The following is a 16,510-nucleotide window of genomic DNA, read 5'->3' as shown; positions in this document are numbered from 1 at the left end:
CGTTTTCATCACAAACGTATGTGAGATGTGACCCCCCCACTGCTCCTTCGGAGTGTGCTGGTCCACATCCCAGTGGGAGCTCCAAGTTGGATGATGGTCTGCAGATGCCCAGACCAGGATTCCCGTTCCCACACTCCTTCTGGGTGGAGGAGAAGACCTGACTTTAATGGATTAATGGAAAAACCCTCCAGCAAATGCCCAATCCGGCAGCGTCGCAATCTCAAACACGGACACATGGAAAACTGATTTGGATCAGAGGATCCCAGCACTCCCAGAGGATACGGCGATCTCCTGTTCTCTGGCGTTGCCGCCTGACATTCCTGGTTTCATGTTTCTGGCTCCTGTTGTGGACGGCAGCCAGAGGACAGTTTGTTATGTCACTTCACGGAAAAAGCTGCAGCGGCGCTCAAGGAGCACCAACCACAGCCTGAATGAAGCACATTTACAGGCGACTTTTAGCTTCTTGAGATAAATATAGCATATTTAAACTTTCATTGTTTCTTTGGGTAGGACACATGACCTCAAATTCCACTGATCTGTTTATATAAAGCTCTGTCAAACTGCTTCAGCTCAGAACCTGGTTGGACTCGGCTCTGCTGAGGTCTTCAGAGCGTCATCATGTGGTGAGCTCCATGAAGTGAAGATGTCAAGCCTCTGGGGCCAATTGGCCGTCTGCAGAAGTACTAGACTTTCCAATCAGATTCCTAACTGGGGCGGACGTCCCACCAGCTGGTTGTGGCGTGATACGATCACACCTGCGTGGGTTTGCTGGGTCCAAAAAGTCAGATGTTGTTCAAATACATGAAAAAGTGGGTCAGAGGTTAGGTCAACACATCAACCGCAACCCTGAGCACCACCTGATTCGTCGTCATCACCTGTTGTAGATCACATGACCAAGTGTGTAGTCAACCTAAAAAGTTCTGAACTGACACTTTCTGACAAGGAAGACCACGGAGGGCATCAGAACATTTGTGGTTTGAGTTGTAGACCGAGGACCAGATTGAAGACCAGTGCTGGATTAGGATGGAACAGGAGGAGCCTGACAAAGATTTAAGGTTCCGATTAGCAGATGATGCTAGATTGAGGAATTCTGCTGCCCTCTACTGGCTGAAAAGTCCCAACTTCAAGACTTTTTTCTGATCGTGTTTGTGACCATCGACCAATCACAGATCTGCGTTCGCTCCCAGTGCGGCCTGGAATATCCCCTTCATCCTGATCCAGGGTGTTGAACCCACAACCCTCTCAGTGGACAAACAGCAGAGGTTTACTCACACATGCAGACCTGAAGCTCCTCCTACCAACATTTTATTGAGAATTCAATCAATAAAAACATAACCTGCAGTACCTGTTAACCGTCAGCCCGTCCTCACTCTAAAGGAACTCTAACCCCCCCAACAGCACAAACCCCGTTTTTTTACATCTCGATACATTTTCAAAAATACACCAACAAAATATAATAAATCAAAGGGAACAAAAATGGCTGCTCCTGCAGGGACAGGTCCATCTCTGGGGTGGGGGAGTCCTGGTGGATGCTCAAGTCTCAGCTAATCTTTGGTTTTAGAGGATGAGGAGCAGAGCAACACCCCCAATAGAAGAGCATAGTTATCGTTGAAGGGGGGGGGCAACAGCCCGTCCTCCTGAGTTAAAAGATCTTCTTCTTCTTGTTCTTGTCTTGACTCCTGAACACAGAGAGCACAGTCAGGAACCAAAGATCTGTGAGGACCCCCCCTCCTGTAACAGAGGGTCTCCAGCTCACCTGAGGGTCTCCATCTTCTGCTGCTCCAGGAGCCTCTGCTGGGCCTCCCAGCTGGCCTTCTCCTCCTCGATTTGACGCCGTTTCTCCTCCAGCTGTTTGTACTGAGCTTCTATGCTCCTGCTCATCTGGTCGTGTCGTTTCTGAAGCTGAAATCCCACAGAAGCAACGTGAGCCGAGAGTATTCAGAGCGACACGAAGAACATCGAGGTCTGTGGCGCAGTCACCTCAGTCTCGGAGTCTCTGAGCTTCTGCAGCTTTTCTTTGACTTTCATCTCAAACACGTTCTCCATTTCCCGCTCCATCTTTTTGATCCTGGCCATGTGCTCTTGCCGCTCCTCCTCCATCTGCTCCAGAGGACTCCTGCAGGGACAAAGTCAGCTTCACGCAAGGCAGCCGACACAGTGAAGACCCTGACAGAGGGAAGAACGAGGAAAAGAGGAGGAGGAAAGGCCTTCTTTCCTCCTCTGGAAGTCCTCGGAAGAGGAGGAGACTAGCTTTAGCAGAGACCCCCATCTTATCCAAAACACCCAGAAGCTCCTTAAACATTTGCTGAGATTCGTTCCTCTAAACCACATGAGTCAAAGTCAAGGCCCGGGGGCCGAATCCGGCCCTCCAGATCATTTTATTGTATTGTTATTAATGGCCCGATGTTATCTTGCACTCATTTCTAATTAGTATTGTTTGGACAAAATATATTTTTATGGAGAGTAAAATATTGAAAGTTATTTAAGGTTTAAGTTGATTTATTCTGGAAATGTAAAATTTGAAAAACTGGCATTCTGCTAGATTTTTGGACTATTTTGGCATTTGCTAAGATTTTTTTAGGTAATTTTGGAGTTAAGCTAATATTTCAGCTACATGCTAGCTAATTCGGATAATTTAGGCTTTTCTTTTTAATTTTTTTTTAGATCGTTTTGGAGTTAGGCTAATATTTACACGCTAGCTTACTCAATTTGAAATGTAGCTATTTTTTTAGCTACATGCTAGCTGTTTTGGCTAACCTAGTTTCATTTTTCTTAAAGTTTTTTAGGCTAATTTGGCATTTAGCTAATATTTTAGCTGGCTAACAGCTTTAGCGTTTTTAGCTATCAATTTCAGCATCTTCAGCAGCTAAATTCTGCTTACAGCATTCACACTAGCATTATCACAGGTAATAATATATATATTTGTTTATAATGTTAAAAAGTTAAGGTTTTAAAAATTTCGTTTTAGTGTGTTCAATACATTTTTATCCTGCATAAAAGGTTTTTTTGGGGGATTTTGGCCCCCTGTGGGATTGAGTTTGACACCCTGCTCTAAACACACGGCTGGTGTTCCATGTTCTTCATGTTCATCAACAGAACAACATTACAAGGTTGCTGTTCACATTTAATCATTAGCGCTTAGCTTTGCCCCATAATTTTAAAAATGACATCTTTCTTCTACTCTACTGAGAAACATCACAGAAGTCCGGTTCTGTTTGGAGAAACGGGAAAAGTTCTGCAGCTGCGAGAAATGAGCCAAACCTTTCTTTTCATATAATTTCTTTTCCACTGAAAAATACCTACTAAAAACTGGATGATTGTTGTGGTCTGCCATCTTGGATTTTTTAAGCATACTATCCTCCATATAAACGTTTGCACCTGTACTAATCAGAAATTAGCGATGTGAAGCCTGAAGGCGGGAGGTTCACCTGTTCTCCTCCACGTGTGCAGATGTCAACTACAAACATTTGAGGAGAAGCGGCGCAGAAGCAACAAGGAAAGTGAAAATGAAGAGGAGATGAGGTGGTAATGAGCGGGTGATGAAGAGGTGATGAGGAGGCAACACTTACATGGCGTCAGTTGTGTCAGGTCTAAAAACAAACAAACATGAACCATGCATTAGCTTCTGGTGAATGAAGGGGGGGGGTGCTCAGTGGATCACAGATGTTGACACAGTTAGTGCTGTCAGACTAGATAAAAGTCATCGTGGTTAGTTTTGTGGGGGGCGTTAAGGTTACTGCAGGCAGAATTAGTAGTAGTAGCGTTCCATCATTAGAACCCTTCAGGGGTCACATGTGACAGGTGGGGGTTATTGGGTCTCCTTTGTCCTCCTTGTGATGACCTCCACTGACCTGCAGTACAGTTTTAGGTGCATCAGACCCTTTCCCCGGACGAGCCCCCAATTTATGCTACATTCTTTCACAATCCCCTAGACATAAATCATGTCAATCATGTTTATAATTTTTCAAAAGGTTCTTGAGATAGATTTTTTTAACTTTTTTGCTAACATAAATAAACTGAAAATGGGTAAAATTCTAATTTTTGCTTTAAGTTAATTTAAAAAGTATATTTTATGGACTAAAACAAACTTTATATTCAAGTTTTACTTCTTGTCTTCCTCAAATATCGAGGTAGTACATTAAAATAATGGTTTAGTTTTTAATAAAAAAATCAGATGTAGCTTCATTTGTTTCCCCTAAACTCCCCTGCTGGACACCAGGTGGCGCTTTTGAAACTTTCAGCTTGTCTTCATGTTCTCGGTGTCAAAAGTGTCAGGATGTGGTTTCTGTAGATGCTCAACGACTGTGGCTCTGTGGCTCCACGTCCTTGCATTGCTGTATGTTATGGAGGACAAAGAGGCCCCCCAACTACATTCCTTCCTCTTTCAGACTCCAAAAAAAACAGCCTTAAAATGTTTCTGCATCAGAGAAACTATGAGCCCATCCCTATTTGGGCTACCAGACATTTAGGAGGCTGACAAACAGTGGTCATGTGACTCGATGGTTTCATTTTGACTCATTAGTTGTTGTTTTAGCTCCACAGTTGAAGCTCTTAACACAGTTCAAACCTTCATTTTAGAAAACAAGTCAAAAAAACAATAAGACACCAACTTCAGCCTCATCCGACTTTTGAGATGTGATGGATAAATACAAAAATAAAAAAATGTGAATCCTCTGTTTGAGCAACTTTATTAGCAGCATCTTTATAACATTATGCAGCCGGCTGCTGAATATTATGCAGATTTAACATGGGGATGGGAAAAACTGTTGCAATAAATTCAAATTTTGAGTAAAAACTCCTGGTTTGTGGCTGTTAAATGCAGAAGGCTGTTCCTCTATTTCCTCACTGGCTTTTTTCTGTTTGTTTCTTGCTAACTTTGCTAGTTTGGGAGTTTCAAGCCAATTTAAGAAAGTAGCAGATGTTTTTATTTTGACACAATCCTGCAAATTTTAAAAAATAAAACTCATCAGAATTAGATTATAAACAAAACATAAAAAATTTAGGTCATTTTGTTTTTGTCTCTGCAGCCCGGTAACCCAAGGACTTGTACCAGTCTGAAGCCTGGGGGTTGAAAACCACTTCGTTTTTTTTTATAAGTATGTTTTTATTTGCTTCAAGTTTAACATTCAGATAAATTGAGAAAGACTGGACTGTGTAACATAGCCCCTTACTTGAAGAGCTGATCCGGCTCCAGCCTAAAGAAGAACATGAGGGCGTTGGCTTTATGAACCTAGTATGACTTGCTGCAGCATTGTGGGTAACGCAGTTTCTTTCCCACATGAAAAATGTCAGCCAGCTTCATTGCATCAAACCGCCAGCTTTAGTCGTCAGTGATGACTTCTCTTTAAGCGCAACTTGACGCAATTTCTGTGTTTGTGTAGGAGGGGCTTATGACTTACTTGGTTAGCGCTCCCTTGTTCTTATTATCCCCACCGTTACACGTGACGTCAGCCAACTTCTGGCTTCTGAAGTTCTCATAGTGAACGTTGTTCGTCACGTCTTTGAGGTCCTGCATGTGGGTTCTACAGATGAAGAAGAACACACGCTCAACTGACAGGCTCAGGGTTTCCTTTGACATCACACATCAGATGAATTCTGTTAAGGCTGCTGTGATACCACATGGAATCAGAACTGTACCCTGGTACATTTGAATGAGGCCAGAAGAGGTCCAGAGCACTGGAACCACCATCGATTCATTCTCCAGAGCTATAACATGTGACGTCCCAATGTTAAAATGTTTTGGAAAACATATTACTCTACAAGACCTCTTTATTCTATATGCACACAAGCCCTTTTTGATTGAAACATCCATAGTCAGGCCGAGATCATTATGGATCAGGCTGGACAGGGGAAAGTCGGAATGACTCACCTGATCAGCATGTTCCGCAGAATCAAGAAGTCACAATGTTCAGAGTTCTCCACTGAAAGACACAGACAGACATGATGAAACAGTGAGGGTGCATGCAGGCGTCACAGATGTTCAGTCAGCAGTTTCCTGGTCGGGGATTCTATCAATTACAACCATCTGACTTCAGTTTAGACATTTAATTGATGAACAGCAGCTTCCTCTGAAAAAATTCCCTAACAGTGGTTTTCCTGTGTTTAACCAACCTGGATGCTAGAGGAACCGCTTTATGAGTGCTGGTGGGCCAACCAGCTGTCTCTCTGGGGACAGGTGGTGGCCCACCAGCACACGACTGCCACCATGGAGCGGGTGACCTTCCTCCTGACCCTGACCTCACCTTACAGATGCTGTCCAGTCAATAAACACATTCTTAGGATGCTACACCTCCCCTAAAAGAAGAGACCCTTCTGCTTTGGGTTTGCTCCCTCCACCCTATTTTGGGTGGTCCAATGCAGACCTCGAGGCTCTCACCTTCAGCCACCCCCCAGGGATACTTCCTCCCACGAACTCGTTTCCCATCAACTTCAATAACCGTGTTGCTGCCCACCACAGCTAAGGGTAAACGGTCCTGCAGAAAGAGAGGGGGGAGAACAGATGGCACAATTTACTCACAAATGCTGACATGAGCCACAAAATTCCGATTCTACTGTTTGTGTGTTTCTGTATGTGTGTGAGGTGGAGCGGGCGGGGGAGTGACCTTTATTTTTTTGACAAACTTCATTTCCTCTTCATCATCTGTCTCTGGAAAATCGTATATTTTGATTTCATTTTCTTGTATTTCCTTCATTATCTGGAAGCAAGAGAGAACAATACATCAGTTGATAATGTGCATCTACTACAGCATGCATGTGCCGAAAAAATTAACTTCCAGTTAAATTTTCATGTTAAAATGTCAAATGGGTTCACATCCTCTTTGTCAGTTCTCCTAAATAAAAAAGTGCTCTGTTACATGAACAACACCAACAAAAACAACTCCATTTTGTCTAAGAGTAAGTAGGGTTGCCACGATTAGTCGACTAATCGCCAATTAAAATAGTCGACGACTAATTTAATAATCGATTAGTCGTTACTTTATGTTATATGAAGTCAGAGTGTAGTAAAGTTAAAACTTTTAATGTCATTCTGCTAGCTTTTTGGACTGTTTTGGAATCTATTAAGGTTTTATAGGCTATTTTGGAGTTTAGATAATATTTCAGCTACATGCTAGCTATTCTGGCTAATTTAGTATTTTTTCTGTTTTTCGGGCTAACTTGGAGTTTAGCTAATATTTCAGCTGTTTTGGCTAATTTTGTATTTTTTTATTTGTTCGGGCTAATTTGGAGTTTACATATTTCAGCTGTTTTAGCTAATTTAGGCTTTTTTCAGTTTTTAGGCTAATTTGGGCTTAAGCTAATATTTTACCAGCATGCTAGCTGTTTTAGCTAATTTAGGATTTTTTCAGTTTTTTAAGCTAATTTGGAGTTTACATAATATTTCAGCTTCATGCTAGTTCTTTTGGCTAGTTTAGGATTTTTTCAGTTTTTGGCTATTTTGGAGTTTAGCTAATATTTTAGCGTCATGCTAGCTGTTTTGGCTAATTCAGGAGTTTTCAGTTTTTTAGGCTAATTTGGACTTAAGCTAATAATGTAGTTGATTGTCTACTGCAGTTTTTTTAGCTATAAATTTCAGCATCTTTATTTATCATAACTGGCATCTTCAACGGCCAAATTCAGCTCACAATATTCACGCTAGCATTATCACAGGTAATGCTATATGTCTAGTTTTTAGTTCGTTTAAAGATAATGATGGTTAAAATGTGTGCTTTACATCCACTTTGCGCATGACCCGATTAGTCGACTAATTGGAAAAAAATAATCTGTCGACTATTAAAATAATCGTTTGTGGCAGCACTATCACCAAGCTGGTGATGGCAGACTCCATAAACCAGATTGTATGGAGTCTGAAGAGAATAGAACGTGGACCAGGTTAAGCGGAGAATCACACACCTGTCTCTTGAACTGGAGGCACTCCTCTGGAGTCAGTGTGTCGGCTTTCGCAATCAGAGGAATTATGTTCACTTTCTCGTGTAATTGCTTCATGAACTGTGTGTCAAGAGGCTTCAATCTGCAGAAAAACAGAGGTACTGTGAAATGGGAATAGGGTGAACGCCACCACTGCAGGAGGGGGAGTAGGATTGTTGTCAAGTATAATGATCTCTGAGTTTGTTCAGACCTGGACGGCAGAAAGTGCCTCAGCTATGAACAGCTTAAAGACCCATTCCAAGGAAAATTGTGCTTTTAACATGTTCTTGTGGCATTTTTCTCCTGATGGAGGACATATGACAAGATGGATGATGGAAAGTGGAGGCAGGCTTACTAAGCACCAACAGTCCCACCCATAATTCAGAAAACTTTCTAATGAACTCATGCCACTCTGCAGAAACTATGTCCTAGAAAATGACAGTCTTTTTATTTATTTTTTTGCTAAAAATGGCAAAATCATAATTAAAAAGACCACCGGCACCGTGACGCTCCCAGAGTTGCTGCTGCATCAAGATACACATCTGCTACATCAGATAACAGCGCCCTGCCTGCTCCACCGTCATCCATCTTCTAAAGATTTGTTTTAGATATTTTAGGATTTCGGATCTGATGTGGTGGTGGAAGGAAGGAAGCTGCTGAATCAGCAAAGCCAACAGCCTCATTCAAACTGCAGAATGCAGGACAGACTCTGATAAATCGTTTATCGGGGAGGGGGGGTTGACTACATCTTGAACACAGCTGTACATTTTTATCTCAGAGATCTCCAGTTTCTGCCTGAAGTAGTGGAGGGGGTTAGGCCTCCTTTTCACCTGGGAGTGTCTGTACAAGACCGAGTCATTTAGTACAATGAAAGCAGCAGATGGCGAGCTCGGTTTGAAGATAATTGTTTCTGAACATCTGATCTTTATCACATTTGTCTCCAGAGTCGGAGGCTGACAGTGAAGCATCATCTGCAGCTGCAGAATGAGGTATTCAGGTGTCTGGAAAAAAATGCTGACTCAACGTCACCGTTTCAGAAACACTGCATTAAATTAAATCAGTTGTCAGCTCTATGAAGCCTCGCAGACTCTGCTGAGCTTAAACTCAAACGTTGATTTCCTCTCCATCTCTTTGGAGATGTTTTCTGGATATTGTCGGGTTAAGCGAGGTACCCACCCATGTCCGGACGGAGCAATGAAATAGAGGCAGCAGTGGACTCTGTTGTCGGGCATCTGCCGCCTGTTGACCCGCGACTCTGCATTGAGGAAGTCTTCAAACTTGCCGTCAATGTACTTCGTCACCGACTCCCAGCTGAGGAACGAAAGAGTCATCACATGATACACAGCAGGACTCGGGGCAAAAAAAAAAAAACTCTAATGGGTCAAAGGAGGAGGAGCTTACTCACCAGTCGCTGTTGTCCACGGCGTCACCAAAGCCGGGGGTGTCTACAATGGTGAGAAGAAGATGCACCCCTCCTTCCTTTATGAGAACTTTAGACTGTTCCACCTGCAAACATCAGCAACCATGGGTCAGAAATGTGACAGCTGAGTACAGTCAAAGTAAACAAATTTGTAATTGGAGATCTCCTTAGTTGTGGTCGTCCTCCTTAATCAGTTCACGGATGACCTCTGTGGTTTCCATAGAGACAGAGGAGAGCCCTCCATCAGAGATAGACTCACAGCCGCAGTCTAAACCATTATTGGGGAGCAGAGGGGCTGAAGCCGACACCCCCCACCCCTACCCGCCCGCCGATCAGACAGAACACGACGTGTTCAAGGTTCACTGTCCATCTCCAACTGCCCTCTAGGAGCAGCTGCAGTAAAACTGAGCCGTTTGAAGGGTGGAGCAGAAAGCAAGAACACCTGCGCTACCGCCTTCCACCTGTAGGGGGCTCACTGGCGATGGTTTAAAGTGGTGATCTTCTTCCTGTCTACATTCAAGGTTTACTTGGATAATAATCATCATACATGTTTCCTTTCCAGCAGTCAGGTTCTGCTTTTAATCTCACCCATGGCATTATGGGAAACAATTAAAGAGAAGTGTAGTTTGATTTTCAGCTAGAGGAAGCAGGTATTGAGGTGGAGTTCAAAGCTGCAGATCCTGGAGGATCTTCATCAGCTGAAGGTGGTGAAACAGAGAAATGCGGCTGCTGTGCGTCAAACAGATCTGCCTCCGCAGTCTGGGAGTCAAAGCAGACAAACCGGTTCAGCTCATGACAACCTCATCTGGACGCTGCCAGCAGCCTCCACTGGGACGCAGTCTGCCACACCCCCAGAATCCCTCTGGACCCCTAACGCCAGAGAACACCTGGATTTACCTGCACAGTCTGCTTGATCCGATGGGATGGACCCGGATATTCAGGGGAATACAGGTCTGTCAGGAAGAGGGAGTTGATCAACGTGGATTTGCCGAGTCCAGATTCCCCTGAAAGACAAAGCGAGGGAGGGGGTGAGGAATGAGCACCACCCAAACCCGTTTCATCTGCATTCCTCCAATGAAGGCGGAGCAACATGACTCCAGATGTTAGTCACCTCCATTTCTGCTGCAACAGCTTTACATTCCTGACAGGGCTCAGGTTAAAGCACCCCCCCTCCCTCACAGGAAACAGCTCTTCTCTTCTCAGTCCAGCAATTAGACAGAGACAGACAGGCTGCTCTTCCCAAATTCTTTTCCTGTCTGTGCTTCAAGAATCTAATCGAAACATCAAGGAAAGGGTGGGGAGGAAAACTGCATGACTTTTCACTGCAGCAGTGTGTGTGTGGAGGCCAAAGGATCATTTATGAGGCTTCATCTTTCTTCTGTAAACTACTTTTCTTCTTTGCAATTAAAGAGTTTTAATGCAGAACTTTTATGATGTGAAATGTCCTCATCTCTACCTGAAAATCAAACCCTGTGAAGTTTGAGTGATCTATCAAACTTTTTTTAATGTGGTCCATGAGCTCATCAAAATTCCACAGCAGGAGCTTCTACTGTTCTGAAGACTGATGAACTTCCTGTCACCCCCGCCCTCATGGTTTGGGCTCCGCCTCCTCCTCACCACACGCTCCCCTCACATGAACCTGGCTTCAGGCTTTAAGAAAAATGGTTTTTGTATGCAGTGGGATCAGTCTTCCTCACATTCTGATTCACAGGTCAGGAGGAGGAATGAACACTCGATCTGTAACCCTAAGAAATGCTGTTAGGCAGGATGTGACATCATAAAGTTGGTACGAGTACCTTCCTAGTGCTACAGCCCCCAAACCTTAATGGCCAGACAGAACAAATTATAACCTTGATGACTGATAGATTTGGTTTATTTCAAGCATAAATTGTGGACAATACAGGATAAAACACAGATTCATTACAGAAATAATGAAATGCATTGATGTCTGGTTGACGCCGGGCCCCTGGCTCATGTCAACAGCCCTCGTTCAGTACCCTCGCTGTTACCGTGCAATTTCTAACAATCTGACTTGGCAATGGGATGGCAGCACAGGGGCAGGGGGGTGGCAGTCTGAAATCAGCCAATCTTCAGACGATTTTGAGGACCTTAAAGACGCTACCATCACTCAGTTATCGGGGTGCTGCCTTCCTACCATCTCCCTGTAACTGGACACCGCACAACCTCCAAATGTGTTTGGCCGGCGACTGACCTCAACACATTCTCAATCCCAACTCATCAAATATGAACGTATGGTCCGGGCCCCCTCCAAGTCACTTTTTGATGCCTTGGCTGTCCCCAACTCATTTGAATGGCTGTTCCCATGAAATCAGGGGTACCCAACCTCTGGGCGGCGAATCAGTACCTGTCCAAGGGTCACTTGGTACCGGGCCACAGACAGAAAAAAATGCATATGCTAATCGAGGGTCCCCAACCCTCTGGATACAGACTGGTACCGCTCTAGTACTGGGACACGCACTGGACAGGTACCCTAAACCTGACCCAGCACCCTGACCACATATCAAGGGTTGGGGACCTGATAGCCAGCATGTTAAAAAACGACAAGTTAGGGATGCCCAAAACGTCAAAAAGTGACATGGTAGGGGCCTGAACCATACGTCCATTTATGACAAGTTGGGAGTGAGAATATGTAGCTGACCCACTGAAAAAAAAATCCTCTGGTCACCATCAAATTATGACTTTTTCTCAAAACCTCTGCAGCTACTTCACTACGTGTTAAACTACGACTGCCGCCACCAAATAACAAATACTGCCAACTGCCAAATTTGTTGAAAAATGTATATTTAGGTCACTGCACGGTGGCATTTTGGGATATGTGACTGTAGTCTAAACCCACAAGGCGGCTGATGACATCACATGTGAAAGCTCACAAATGTATTTCACACACTGTTACTCCACAGCAGTGACTAACAAACAAACTTACCAACAACCATCAAGGTGAACTCGAACCCCCTCTTGACCGATTTGCGGTACACCTGGTTGGGAAGGTTTGCAAATCCCACGTAAGCTTCCAGATTCTTTGGCTGCTGTGGATCAGAACCAGAGGTGCAACTTTTCATTCAATGCAACAAGACAATATGATAAACCAAGTCCAGATCGGATTCAGGATTACCACACTGATCTTATCCTGATTAAACTGTTTGTGAGCGATTGATTCCAGGACGATCAATCAGATCTGGACTCGGTAGATTCAGAATAATCAGGTTAAATGCATTTAGATCTGAACTGATTAAATCCAGAATGATGATGATGTTTCAAAACATTTTGATTGGCTTTTGAGTCACCAAAGTAAAAATTGGGAGTTGACAGGTCAGCTCATAAACTCTTCTGCGGTAACTACATAAAACTTTCAAAATTCTTTAATGTTTCTGCAGCTCCAGGTCTTCTAAAACTTGTGTTTTCTTGTTCAGAAATGCGTCACTTTAACAAAAACAGCAGCACAGACAGAAAGCTGTTGCGTTTCAGTGTTTGATGCTGCACGGTTCCACATACCCGCAGACACACTTCTGTGCTTCAATCATGTCTGAAACGGCTCCGTCTGCTTTGGTTTTTGGTTTGTCCTGCTGCACAATGAATCACTGTGTAGTTCAAACCACATCCGGCAGTTTTCACTGCAGTAAAACTGCAGTACTACTACAGTACTGCAACTGTCTCCAATGATGGATGAAAGCCTGAAACCACCCGACACATTTTATCCTCCAATTATTTATTCTCAACTAAATGGGACCACAAAAAACTCAGACTAACTTTGAACAGATGTGAAGATCTGAGAAGCTGTTGATTGGTCGTTTTCACAGAAATGCATTTAACAAAAAAACAGCCTAATGTTCAGGACTTTTGCTTCTCCTTCTCTTATTTAGCCTTTTTTTTATCTGTTTCAAACCTGCTTGATAATTCAACAGACTGAACTGGACCTGACAAGGTTTAGAGTCGAACACACAGCAGTTAAAGATCAACAACAGAAATCAAACAGGATATAATGTTTAATGAAAAGAGAAACAAAATTTGACTGTTTGACTGCAGCAGATACTTACGGCTGCATGGGAGCATTCAGAGGTCCAGGTCAGTGGAGGGTCAGCAAGATGGAGAAAAGAAAAACACAAACACAGAAATGAGTGACAGCAACATGGAGCCTTATACATCTGTGAAAAGGTTTTGGTGTGACTTTGGTAAACTATGACGCCATATGGCTTCATAAATGAGGTAATACTCTTGAAAAACTGGGGTGTGGACTTCAAACAAGCTCACTCATGATTGACGACTGTAGTTTCTCTAAAAACGTGACTCGGACCAATCACTGTTGAAAGGTTTCAAAATGGCGGCACACATACTAGGAAGTAATGATTTCGCAAGGGTGACATGACACCTCACTTTGTCCAGTGATAATGTATGTCTATGAGAGCTCACTATCTAACTGGAGCAGAGATTAACATCACATATAGGCTCTTGTTCAAACTGCATTTTTTCATCTGCTCCTGATACACAAAGACTTGACTAAAAAATACTCAGAAGTGAAAAATCATGAGAAAAAAAAAACAAACTTATTTTCATTGGAGTGCATGAGTCTTCAATGTGGCCTAATCTGGTGCACCTCGTGTATGAAAATAGACCATTGTTTTTTTAAAAGTATTCTTATCCGAGCTGATAAATCAAGTATAAAAAATAAGGAGAAAGTGGATGATCAAATGATTTAGTTTTAAAAAAGCAAAGATTTGAGAAGCAGAAGCTTTCAAAACCCCAGACTGTGAAAGAGGAGAAAGACTTCAGATGACATCAGCTCTCAAACACTTTGTAAAAATACGTCCTGCGTCCTTTAGAGAGGTGTTGAGTAAATGATAGACACTGCAATGTAGCAGAGCAGGAAGCAGAGCACCTAAACCTCCGGAACTAGAGGTGAGTTCCTCCGGAAGCTGGGTTACAAATATTCACCAATTCAGCAGCAGCTCCTTCAGATGAACTCTTCCCACGGCCTCTGAACTCCCTCCCTCCCCTTCCACGGCACACCGGAAACTCTTCTTCCCATTTGGGAATTCACTGACTTTTACTTGGAAGAGTGCTAACTCGTCCCTGTGAATGTGTCCAATTTGAAAAGTGTTTTTCTGCCTCCAGAATGAACCAGATGAGGTTTTAGAAGGGTTTGCTCTCAACCGAAAAGATAGCAGCATGCAGATGCATGACCGGCACACGCTATCAGCTCTCTAACACTGTTGTTTTTATAGCGCAACCACAACCGCCAACACAACAAAACACATCCAGACAAGTTTTCTCTTTATTTTGTAAAATAACAAAGCTTCAGATCACGTGTGTGACACAGTAATGTGACATTTTCATGGTTTTACCAGACCAGCATTACAGGAAAACCCCGTTTGTTAGAAAAATGGATCGTCCCGAGGGACAAACATGCCAGCGGAGCAAACAAATTAAACTGTTCACTCAGATGGGATCTGTGGGGAAATCCTTAACCAGAAACAATCTTCATCACTCTTTCCCAGCATGCACAGCCCCTCCAAAACGCCAGGAGAGTGTGACCTGATGGCTTCCAGGAAGCTCTTTACATCAACCAACACAGTTCATGGATGAAACTCTGAGGAATCTGTGACCTTTCATCCACCTGGAGGATATGGACACAAAAGAGGCACGAGTGAACCTCACAGCTCCGCCGACATTCCTGGAGAGAGATGCTGGAAAACTGTGACGCAGGAAAATTATAGGTGGGGCTAGGAAGGCGGGGTGACATTTGGCTGCTTGTTTACAACGTTTCTATCAGATGATGAAGATGCAAGCAGGAATATTCACATGCCAATCGGGTAATATGTGTGGCCAAAGAAACAGGTTTGTCAAGCTCACTGACGAACACCCGCTGAGACGCAGAAACAGTTTGAACCGTCTAAAAGCTTCTTTCACGTAGCCTCCAAGTATCCACTAAAATCTCTTTCTAAACGTTCTTTTTTCTACTTCACAGAAATGCATTTTGGTTATTAAACTGTGTGACACTCCCCTGTGACTCATCCTAACATAACTACGAGGGTGGACACATTACCAAAGTGAGACAAAAACACACCTAAGGAAGCATCTGGTTACTCCAAGCCCGGTTCAGTGGCATATTAGCTTCACAATATGAATAGGAGTCATATTATTATCCCTCCAGAACATGAGATAGGTCTTCTTTACTTTGTTGTAATGGTTTTTTTTTTTCAATGCCACCAACGGTTGTTGGAAATCTTTAAAGCGATTTGAGTGATTTCTGAGCAGAAAAGCTCCAGTTAGGAAAAAGCTGCTTTCTTTCTCCAGAACGCTGTCAGAAATGTGTTGGCAGCAAATTCAAAGTAAATCTCTGCTCCCATTTTCTATAAAAGCTCACTCATGGCCATTAGCTGCTGTAAACAGAACTCTCTTTATTCAGCGAGTGTGGTCACACAGAAAACGTACCGTCATGGGTGTAAAGTGGTTGGGTCTATTTTACTGCACCGCAGCTGATATCCTTATGGAATAAAAGCACAAGAGAATCTGCTGTACATTCAAAATAAAAAGTCATAGGACTTTCTTTGCTAGACGGACAGCGATGCTGTGATGCAGCACGACTTCGTTACCAGTATGTTCCATGACAGAGTGTCTGAGTTGCAGAAACACACCGTCTGCTGAATCAAACCCTTTCAATAAGCCGGCCTCACATATATGAAGCAACTATTATTAGTATTTTGACTTTACTAGAAAACACAAGGCTGCATTAAGGCAAGCAACGCGGTTTCAGGTTCAAATCCCAATAACGATGAAGATAAATAAACCTGGATGAAACCGATGTCCAAAAATGTTAACCTAAATACCCCATCTTTCCTTATTCTGTGTTTTTAATCAATACGATTTTTATTTACCGTTTTGTTGCCACATGGAGCTCTGAAGTAGAACTGCTAAGAGTTGTTGTCAAAAACCCAGATTTCAATAATGGAGTTGCACACATTTTTCTGTCCATCTTCAATCACATGTTGGGAAAACATTCATATAAACAAGACCCCAAATGTATAAAAAAATTGGATGAATAATCTCTGACCTAATCCTAAATCAAACCTACAGTGGGTCAGACATTTTTCAGACAATTACTCACAAATCTGAATTACATTAAAATAGGGCTGCCACGATTAGTCGACTAATCGACGACTAATCGAC

General features: G+C 43.1%; 1 protein-coding gene across 2 annotated transcripts in view; it reads right to left on the bottom strand.

The window, feature by feature from the left end:
* Positions 1-1,283: 1,283 nt before the first annotated feature.
* LOC112160966 (septin-7) overlaps positions 1,284-16,510 on the bottom strand; it is an 18,620-nt gene continuing 3,393 nt past the window's right edge. The window contains exons 2-15 of one of the 2 annotated variants that reach the window (XM_024295899.1): positions 13,381-13,382; positions 12,270-12,372; positions 10,223-10,329; positions 9,311-9,411; positions 9,082-9,216; positions 7,891-8,008; positions 6,603-6,695; positions 6,377-6,473; positions 5,870-5,921; positions 5,400-5,522; positions 3,570-3,590; positions 1,981-2,116; positions 1,757-1,902; positions 1,284-1,679 (exon numbers count right to left, since the gene is read on the bottom strand). In XM_024295899.1, the coding sequence (XP_024151667.1) occupies positions 1,643-1,679; positions 1,757-1,902; positions 1,981-2,116; positions 3,570-3,590; positions 5,400-5,522; positions 5,870-5,921; positions 6,377-6,473; positions 6,603-6,695; positions 7,891-8,008; positions 9,082-9,216; positions 9,311-9,411; positions 10,223-10,329; positions 12,270-12,372; positions 13,381-13,382 (1,271 nt within the window). In that variant the 3' untranslated portion in view covers positions 1,284-1,642. The remainder of the gene's footprint in view (positions 1,680-1,756; positions 1,903-1,980; positions 2,117-3,569; positions 3,591-5,399; positions 5,523-5,869; positions 5,922-6,376; positions 6,474-6,602; positions 6,696-7,890; positions 8,009-9,081; positions 9,217-9,310; positions 9,412-10,222; positions 10,330-12,269; positions 12,373-13,380; positions 13,383-16,510) is intronic. The other variant, XM_024295906.1, reaches the window with a different exon arrangement.

Source organism: Oryzias melastigma, linkage group LG11, assembly GCF_002922805.2.
Source record: "Oryzias melastigma strain HK-1 linkage group LG11, ASM292280v2, whole genome shotgun sequence".
Lineage (NCBI taxonomy): Eukaryota > Metazoa > Chordata > Actinopteri > Beloniformes > Adrianichthyidae > Oryzias > Oryzias melastigma.
This window is presented reverse-complemented; position numbering and strand designations above follow the sequence as displayed.